Source organism: Callorhinchus milii, unplaced genomic scaffold (genome assembly GCF_018977255.1).
Source record: "Callorhinchus milii isolate IMCB2004 unplaced genomic scaffold, IMCB_Cmil_1.0 Scaffold21, whole genome shotgun sequence".
In the NCBI taxonomy this organism is placed as follows: domain Eukaryota; kingdom Metazoa; phylum Chordata; class Chondrichthyes; order Chimaeriformes; family Callorhinchidae; genus Callorhinchus; species Callorhinchus milii.
Genome location: NW_024704762.1, coordinates 10,216,456 through 10,226,497, shown reverse-complemented (window position 1 = coordinate 10,226,497; position 10,042 = coordinate 10,216,456). Strand labels below are relative to the sequence as shown.

The 10,042-nt window shown below is 56.0% G+C and overlaps 1 protein-coding gene across 1 annotated transcript; it reads left to right on the top strand.

Annotated features, from left to right (window-relative positions):
• The first annotated feature begins 1,257 nt into the window (after positions 1–1,257).
• LOC121850552 (Krueppel-like factor 9) lies at positions 1,258–8,824 on the top strand. The gene is made up of 3 exons (XM_042342875.1): positions 1,258–1,731; positions 1,846–2,075; positions 6,669–8,824. The coding sequence occupies exons 1-3, from the start codon at positions 1,310–1,312 to the stop codon at positions 7,004–7,006; spliced, it is 990 nt and encodes a 329-aa protein (XP_042198809.1). The 5' UTR covers positions 1,258–1,309; the 3' UTR covers positions 7,007–8,824.
• Positions 8,825–10,042: the final 1,218 nt, after the last annotated feature.

Genomic DNA, 10,042 nt, shown 5'->3' with positions numbered 1-10,042 from the left:
TCCATCTCTCTCTCTCCCCCCCCCTCCATCTCTCTCCCCCCCCCTTCCATCTCTCCCCCGCCCCATCTCTCCCCCCCCCCTCCATCTCTCTCTCTTCCCCCCCTCCATCTCTCTCTCTCCTCCCCCCTCCATCTCTCTCCCCCCCCCTTCCATCTCTCTCCCCCCCCCCATCTCTCCCCCCCCTCCATCTCTCTCTCTCCTCCCCCCTCCATCTCTCTCCCCCCCCCTTCCATCTCTCTCCCCCGCCCCATCTCTCCCCCCCCCCCATCTCTCTCTCTTCCCCCCCCTCCATCTCTCTCTCTCCTCCCCCCTCCATCTCCCCCCCCCTCCATCTCTCCCCCCCCCCCTCCATCTCTCCCCACCCCCCCCTCCATCTCTCCCCCCAGAGACAGGGGTTCCCAGTGTTAAGGACACGTCACGGAGTGGTCGGGAGCCCGGGACCCGCCCGCCCGCCTGTGATGCTCGTCACAGACTCGCTCTCTCTCTGCCTCTCTTCGCGTGTAGGCGTCAGTCTGACTCACTCCCTTCCTCCTCTCTCAGCCACTCTCACACACAAAGCAGCCCGGACTGAGCTCACACTCACAGCTCACACTCACACAGGAGCTCACACACAGCTCACACTCACACACACAGGAGCTCACACACACAAAGCAGCCCGGACTGAGCTCACACTCACAGCTCACACTCACACACACAGGAGCTCACACACAGCTCACACTCACACACACACAGGAGCTCACACACAGGAGCTCACACTCACACACACACACAGGAGCTCACACACAGCTCACACTCACACACACACAGGAGCTCACACTCACAGCTCACACACAGGAGCTCACACACACTCACACAGGAGCTCACACACACACACACAGGAGCTCACACACACAAAGCAGCCCGGGCTGAGCTCACACACAGCTCACACTCACACACACAGGAGCTCACACACACTCACAGGAGCTCACACACACACACAGGAGCTCACACACAGCTCACACAGGAGAAGACACTCGAGACACACCCACTCACAGAGAGAGCGAGAGCCCACCCACTCTCTCTCACCGCCCCTCCCCCCCCCCCCCCCCCCACACACACACACAGGGAGAGACACACCAACTCATGCACACACTCAAGAGAGACTCACACACACACAGGGAGAGAGAGACACACACACACAGGGAGAGACACACCCTCTCACACACCCACTTACAGACACACACACACAGAGACTCGGGGAGAGAGAGAGAGAGAGAGAGCGAGGCCAGGACTCCCCCTCCCCCTCCCCCTCCCCAATAGAAAGAACCTCATGACGATGTCCGCCTTTGGCTGTCGGGATTATTTCGCTGCCGAGTGCCTGATGTCCATCTCCAGTGGGGCGGTGGTTCACGGCCCCTCCGCCGCGGGGGGAGAGGAAAGTTCGCGGACAAGTTACAGCGAAGACAAAGAGGTGAGCGAGGCGCTGCGGCCCGCGGGCCGCCTTCTGGCCCCCGCCAACAGCGACCTCCAGCCCTGGACCCCCGTCTCCTCGCACTGCGAGAGCAGCAACTCGTCCTCGGGGGAGAGTGGTTACAGCACAGTGTGTGAGGGGGCGCCCAGCCCGGGGCCAGACCCCGACCCCAACACCAGCCCCAACACCAGCACCAGCCCGGGGCCAGACCCCGACCCCAACCCCAACACCAGCCCCAGCCCGGGACCAGACCCCAACACCAGCCCCAGCACCAGCCCGGGGCCAGACCCCAACCCCAACACCAGCCCCAACCCCAACACCAACACCAGCACCAGCCCGGGGCCAGACCCCAACACCAGCCCCAACACCAGCCCCAACACCAGCCCCAACACCAGCACCAGCACCAGCCCCAGCACCAGCCCGGGGCCAGACCCCGACCCCAACACCAGCCCCAACACCAACTCCAAACCCAACTCCAAACCCAACTCCGGCGGCAGCCCCGACAGGAGGAGACACCGACGGGATGACAGGTGGCCGCCCAAACGCCATCGCTGTTACTACAGCGGCTGTGACAAGGTTTACGGCAAATCCTCCCATCTCAAGGCTCATGTGAGGACTCACACAGGTAAGAGACCCCCAACACCCCCCCACCCCCCCCAACATACCCGGGACTGCCCCACCCCCAACATACCCGGGCACTGCCCCACCCCCCACCCCAACATACCCGGGACTGCCCCGCCCCCCCCCCCCAACATACCCGGGACTGCCCCCCCCCCCCCCCCCCCAACATACCCGGGACTGCCCCCCCCCCAACATACCCGGGACTGCCCCGCCCACCCCCCCAACATACCCGGGCACTGCCCCACCCCCCACCCCCAACTGCCCCCCCCAACATACCCGGGACTGCCCCGCCCACCCCCCCAACATACCCGGGACTGCCCCCCCCCCACCCCCAACTGCCCCCTCCCAACATACCCGGGCACTGCCCCCCCCAACATACCCGGGCACTGCCCCCCCCCCCACCACGCCCGGGCACTGCCCCCCCCCCCCCACCACGCCCCCCCCCAACATACCCGGGCACTGCCCAACCCAACCTCTGCTGAGATAAGGCGCCCCAATGGCCACGTTTCCTGCCTTTTCTCTCTTGATTTCCCTCTCCTATCCCCCCCGCCCCCCCCATCCCCCGCCCCACCTATCCCCCCCCGCCCGCCCCCATCCCCCCCCCCATCCCCCCCGCCCCCCTACCCATCCCCCCCCTATCCGCCCCCCCTCCCTATCCCCCCCCTCCCTATCCCCCCCCGCTCCCCCCCCCCGAAACACTGACCGGGAACCTTTCTGTTCACGAAATCCCCTCCCCATTGCCTGTGGCCGGGACACCCGCCCCCACATCGTAGATGTTAAGGAACAAATTGTGTGTGTGGGGGGGCAGTGAGGAGGGGGGGAGCAGTGAGGAGGAGGGGGGGAGCAGTGAGGAAGGGGGGGGAGCAGTGAGGAGGTGTGTGGGGGGGCAGTGAGGAGGGGGATGGGGGGGGCAGTGAGGAGGGGGGGGGGGGGGCAGTGAGGAGGTGTGTGGGGGCAGTGAGGAGGGGGGTGTGGGGAGCAGTGAAGAGGGGGGTGGGGGGGCAGTGAGGAGGGGGGTGGGGGGGGCAGTGAGGAGGGGGGTGGGGGGGCAGTGAGGAGGGGGGTGGGGGGGGCAGTGAGGAGGGGGGGGGGGGCAGTGAGGAGGGGGGAGGGGGGGGCAGTGAGGAGGGGGGGGGGGCAGTGAGGAGGGGGGTGGGGGCAGTGAGGAGGGGGGTGGGGGCAGTGAGGAGGGGGGTGGGGGGGCAGTGAGGAGGTGTGTGTGGGGTGGGGGGGAACTGAGATCTTTTTGTGTGGATCTTCTGTACCAGATGATGATGGGTGGGGTTCCCATCCCATGTTATACACTTTAAACAGGAACTTGTTTCTCTGGGGGAGGGGGACCGGGTTTAAAGGCTGTTTTATATCGACACACTGGTTTCAGGGGTTAATTGTCTCCAGGTGGGGGCGGGGGGGGGGGGGGGTAATATGTCTCGGTTTGCCAGACAACAGTAGTAGCCACTGAAGGGGGGTGGGGACCATTTACTGTATGGATTGGATCTTGTCCTTCCTTCAAGTTGCCCCCCACCACCCCCCAACATACCCAGGCACTGACCCCCCCCCCAACATACCCAGGCACTGACCCTTCCTCCCCCTACATACCCAGGCACAGACCCCTCCCCCAACATACCCAGGCACTGACCCCCCCCCAACATACCCAGGCACTGACCCCCCCCCCCAACATACCCAGGCACTGACCCCCCCCCCAACATACCCAGGCACTGACCCCCCCCCCAACATACCCAGGCACTGACCCTTCCTCCCCCTACATACCCAGGCACAGACCCCCCCCCCTACATACGCAGGCACTGACCCCCCCCCCCTCCCTACATGCCCAGGCACTGACCCCCCTCCCAACTTACCCAGGCACAGACCCCCCTACATACGCAGGCACTGACCCCCCCCCCCCTACATATCCAGGCACTGACCCCCCCTCCCAACATACCCAGGCACTGTCCTCCCAGAATATATATAGGGGAGAGGGGGGGTAAGAGGGAGGTGGGGATGTGAGTCTCTTTGGCTCCCAATGTAACCAGAACCTCGTGGGCTGTTCCAAACCTTTGGTTAGATTTCTGGGTCTGATTGAGTGTCAGAGTCAACGCCCCCTGTGGAGCCCTCACTGTCTGAGAACCCCCCCCTCAACCACACACATACCCCCCCCCGCCACCACACACATACCCCCCCCCCCGCCACCACACACATACCCCCCCCCGCCACCTCACACATACACCCCCCCCGCCACCACACACATACCCCCCCCGCCACCACCACACACATACCCCACCCCGCCACCACACACATACCCCCCCACCACACACATACCCCCCCCCACCACACACATACCCCCCCCCGCCACCACACACATACCCCACCCCCCGCCACCACACACATAACCCCCCCACCACACACATACCCACCCCCACCACACACATACCCCCCCCCACCACACACATACCCCCCCCGCCACCACACACATAACCCCCCCCACCACACACATACCCACCCCCACCACACACATACCCCCCCCACCACACACATACCCCCCCCGCCACCACACACATAACCCCCCCACCACACACATACCCCACCCCCACCACACACATACCCCACCCCCACCACACACATATCCCGCCCACCACACACATACCCCCCCACTACACACATACCCCCCCCCACCACCCCATCCTATTCTAGTCAAACCCAACCTTTTCACAGCAACTTTTACCAAATGAACTGAGCTATAAATTTAAGTTTTAACTATTCCAGTTAGAAACCTCTCTCCCCCCCCAGCTCTCGCCCCCCACCCCCCCAGCTATCTCTCCCCCCCCCCCAGCTCTCTCTCCCCCCCAGCTCTCGCCCCCACCCCCCCAGCTATCTCTCCTCCCCCCCCAGCTCTCTCCCCCCCCAGCTCTCGCCCCCCACCCCCCCCCAGGTCTCGTCCGCCCCCCAGCTCTCTCTCCCCCCCAGCTCTTGCCCCCCCCCCCCCCAGCTCTCTCCCCATCTCTCTCTCCCTCCCTTCTTCTTCTAAAACCATGGGGCTGGATCAGTCTCTTGTCAGTTTCATGCTTTGTCCTTGCAGCTTCCTGGTTTGGGCGTGGTGTGCTGGATGTGTGTGTATGTATGTGTGTTGGGGTGTGTGTTGGGGTGTGTACGTGTGTATATATATGTTGGGGGAGGCGTATTTATGTGTGTTGGGGCGTGTGCGTATGTGTGTTGGGATGTGTGTGTGGGCGTGTGCGTGTGTTGGGATGTTTATGTGTGTGTTGGGGCGTGTGTTTGTGTATTGGGGCATGTGTATTTGTATGCACCCACAAAATACACAGTAAATACCTTTTTACAGTGCATTCTGTGAATTGCTTTGAGACGTGATAAGACGTGATGTGAAATGCCAGGATTATTATTATTGCGAGTGGTTTGTGGACAGAATTCAGCCGTTCCCTTCAGCACTGGGTGTGTTTCTGATCTTCAGTGATCCCGAAAGGGATAAAAGCTGAGAACGTGGGAGGCACTGAATTTTCTTTTCTTTTAAGTTAGTGACTGAGTGAGAGCAACAGACACACAGACCCACAAACGGCTGCTCTGAAACCCCCCACCCTGTCTGCTGGGGGTTTGGGGTGGGGCGGGGTTCGGTGCTGCTGGGTGTTGTATGAAGTAGATTTTCAGTAAATGTAACGTGTCTGGTTTGAGAGCAGTGTGACCATGTCGTGCGACCGTATAACCATCTACACAACAGACCAGAGTCACACTCGGGCACTTTGTCAGCAATAAACCTAGAGCACATGTGTGAGGGGAGGGGAAGGGTGGAAATTGAGTGTGGGTGGGTGTGAGGATGTGTGTGTTTGTCTGTGGAAGGGTGGGGTGGGGTGGAGTGTGTGTGTGGGTGCTCGGGTGAGTGGGGGGATGGGATTTATTCTACATGGAAACCATTCCTCTGAACTCTCTCATTGTGTTTTTTTTTGGTAAAATAAAATAACTTCCCGCATGAACTAGTTTGCTTGTGACTGAGGACGTTATATTTTTATAAAATGTATTTTATTATTATATTTTCTATTATTACGTGAGCGAGTGTGAGGCAGAGACGAGCGCTCTCTCGCATTACTGCGAATCATGATCAGTGGGTGACGAGATTGACTGCTGCACGTTGTCTGGGGGGGTGGGGGCTGTGTGTGATACAGGCAGACCGAGCCGGCCAGGGGAATGCACTGCATCACCAGTCAACACTGTCGGAAAAGAGAAGGGAGTTTCTCTCCCTCTCTCCTGGCTGACAATCCCCCAAATAAAATTGGTCGCTCGCTTGATGGCTGTTTGTGGGATGGCGCTGCGCACACAGTTGGTGACCGATTTCTCCCATAAAACACACAGTCGCTTCACTTTACGGTATATTCTGCGAAGCCCTTTGGGGCGTCTCGACCACGTGATAAGGTGCTGTATCTAATGCAAGTATTATTACTATTACTAGTGGAGTGGCTCAGAGAGAGGGACAGACACGTGGGCTAATACATGGCCATTTGTTCGCCGTGAATGTGCTCGTCCCAGCAGTTCTTATTGATTGATTGATTGTTTTATTGATTTCCTGATTGATTGATTGTCTGTCCCTCAGGTGAGCGGCCGTTCCCGTGCACTTGGGCCCTCTGCCTGAAGAAGTTTGCCCGCTCGGACGAATTGGCTCGTCACTACCGGACACACACTGGGGAGAAAAGGTTTCGGTGCCCCATGTGCGACAAGAGGTTCATGCGGAGCGACCACCTGATGAAGCACGCCCGCAGACACCCGGACTTCACTCCCGGCATGATCACAGCGGGCAAGGCTGGCCTTGGGGGCACGTCCCTCTCTCTGGCCTCTCCCCCCTCCGGCCTCCGCTCCTCTCCCAGCCTCAGAATTCCGTCCCCCATCAGCCTCCGATCAGCTTCCAGCCCAGGCGGCTGCATGTTCCACTAAGACTTCAAACAAAACACATCCTGGAGCAGAGACTGTCACACCCTGAGCTGTGCTCCAGCCCCTGCCTGTCCTTGTGGAGGGTTGGGTTGGGCTGGTGGTGTTTGTGGCTGAGCGGGTGGGAGGTGTGGGTTGTGGGGGGGCTTACGGTTGCTCAGTTTGGGGTGTTTTGCACACGGTGACTGTGGATGTTGACGGGGGAGATCGACAAACCGAGCAGTTTGTCCGTGGTTACCTGTCTCGTCGGACCCCGATTCCCATTTGTTATTGATTTTTTTTTCTGGATTTTTTAAACTTAACTTATTGGGAGTCATTTCGGACGGGTTTTCGGAGCTTGGACGCGCATTGGATTTTGGAAGAGTGCGTGTCTGTGAGTGCGCGCATTTTGTCTGCATGTTTGTGTGCGCGCGCCTGTGTGCCTGCCTGTGTGAGTGTTGGGGTGGGGTGGGGTGGTGGTGATAGGGGGAAAAGAGAGGAGGAAACGCATGTTTTTAATGTAGTGATTAAACTTACACTAACTCCTATTTTACTAAAATATATTTCTTATTGTGTTGGTGTAACACGTCTCAGAACCCACCCCCGCTGCCCGAATTCAGTGGGGAGTTTTGTAATTGTCTCTAACTGTCCAGTCGCTGTGGAGTGGGCTTGGCTGTCTATGTACCTCACTGTGTGTTGCTTTAAGATGTGTAAATCGGGTAATCGTACATTTTGCACTAGGCTGATGTAAAGCTTTGGAGTTGAGCGATTGAGCAGGACAGTCATTCCTTCTATTTATTTTGATGAGCGAGGAAGGGCAGTGTGTGTGTGTGTTGCATTAAATTGATGTGCAGGACAATGATGGTCATTAATCTATGGGGGCTGTGTGTGGTGGGGGTGGGGGGAACAGGCATAACTATGGGGGAGGCTTGTCCCTCACTCTTCTCTCCCCCCACTCCCGGCTGATTGACGCTGATTTGCGGTGTGCGATTGCAAAGACACAGTCTCCGCTCGCAGTTTTACCCTATTTTCTAGGCGTTGCGGGTGAGGTGAGAGAGAGAGCGACGATCTGCTTTACGTTCGATGTATTTAAAAAAATATCATGTCAGGATGATACCATTTCCAGTTTTTAACCCATTACCGTTATCCATGGCTGCGGGCGGCTCTTTCATTTCATTGCAGCATAATAATGAACAAATCTCATACACAGACCAGTCGCAGAGGGAATGTTAACACAGCTGATGTAAGGTCTGGGGCTGGGTTACTGATGGTATCATTTGTTAAGAACTTCAAATATTTTTTAAATTATTAGAGTTAGCTCCCAAATTAAGCCCAGAGTTGGGGGAATTTTTTTCCCCCCACATTTGTGTCATTGGGCTGAGGGGGGGGGGCAGTTGGAGGTTCGAACCTCAAGGGGGGTCTTTGTATATTTGATTTTTACAGCGTTACGGCAATTCCAGTTAAATTATTTGAGTATCGCACAATTAGACCAAGTTTCTTCAGGAATTCATAGTAAATGTGCCTACATAACCCTGTTCCTGAATCTCCCAGTCTGTGGTCTGTCTGTGTATTTGGTATCCAGTTAGCAGTTGGGATGGCTGGAACCTACTGTGTTCTTTTCACTTTTTTTTAATATAAAAATAAACAGTAATTTTATGGATATTGTATTTTATAAAAAAATCTGGTGGTCAGTTATATTATTAGTACACGTGCTACCAAATTGCAGTAAAGACTATGAAATGTTATAGAAAGATTATTGTGCGCGAGTGTGTGTGTGTGTGTGTGTAACTTTGCACGATTGACTGATTTTTGTACACAGTAAATAAACTTGTCAATTGAAGTGTGCAACTGTTTCCTTTCTCTTTTGGACCAATGTCTTCCTGCTGCCTATATAAATACACAGAAGCTGAAATATATTTTGAAACCAACTATTAAAAAGGTCTTCATTTCTCCTGCGGAGATGTTTCTGGGTGAGACGTTTCACTTCTTGTTTCTCTGGACCAGATTACTGCAAAGTATAAGGTCAAGGAGACTAATTTTGAAACGAGAATCCGTGAATCCGTGAAGGGCTTGGTGATGTAATTCCAATCCTAACGGCACTATCAGTGTGCAACTGTTTCCTTTCTCTTTTGGACCAATGTCTTCCTGCTGCCTATGTAAATACACAGAAGCTGAAATATATTTTGAAACCAACTATTAAAAAGGTCTTCATTTCTCCTGCGGAGATGTTTCTGGGTGAGACGTTTCACTTCTTGTTTCTCTGGACCAGATTACTGCAAAGTATAAGGTCAAGGAGACTCATTTTGAAACGAGAATCCGTGAAGGGCTTGGTGATGTAATTCCAATCCTAACGGCACTATCAGAGCTCCAGTTTTCAGTCCTAAACCTTGTTGCCCCACATAGAATGTTCCACCATGAAAACAGGCCTTCAGGTGGACACTAAAGATCCTATTGGAAAAAAGGGAGTTTCTCTCTCCTTGGTTGGATTATCCTGGCCAACAATCCACCCCCAAATAAAATTGCTCATTCATTTCATGGCAGCTTGTAGCCACTTGACCAGTCACAAAGCAAAGCAGGAGCTGCTGGTTGGGTCAGAGTTGTCACCACTGGTCAGTCTGTGACATAATCTTACACAGCACACACAAAAGGGTTTCCCAACAGTCTGGTCACCTCGCTGGCTGACCATGTCAGAGGAACGTGCTCGGAAGAGGAAACCCGAAAGGTAATCAAATGCAAAGATCTATATATTTATTTGTTTATTATTATTTACTGAAAACCCAGCTTCATCAAAGCTGCCTTTATGAATTTGCCAATTCTTGGCTGGGTTACGGTTAATCTCGACCCAGGTGGAAGTTCTCCACAACTGTGTGTTAAGTGTACAAGTAAGTGACTGTTTGAAGCCCAGCAGCTATTTCCCTTCCGGCTGACGGGACACAGACAAATGTTCCCTTAGTAACCGCTGTATCACCAATGAAGAGAGGCCCCAGAATCTACAGCTGAGAGAGTCACAGGCCTGACAACAATGAGCCAATGGTTTGAGAAGCCAACATCTCCAAGTGCACC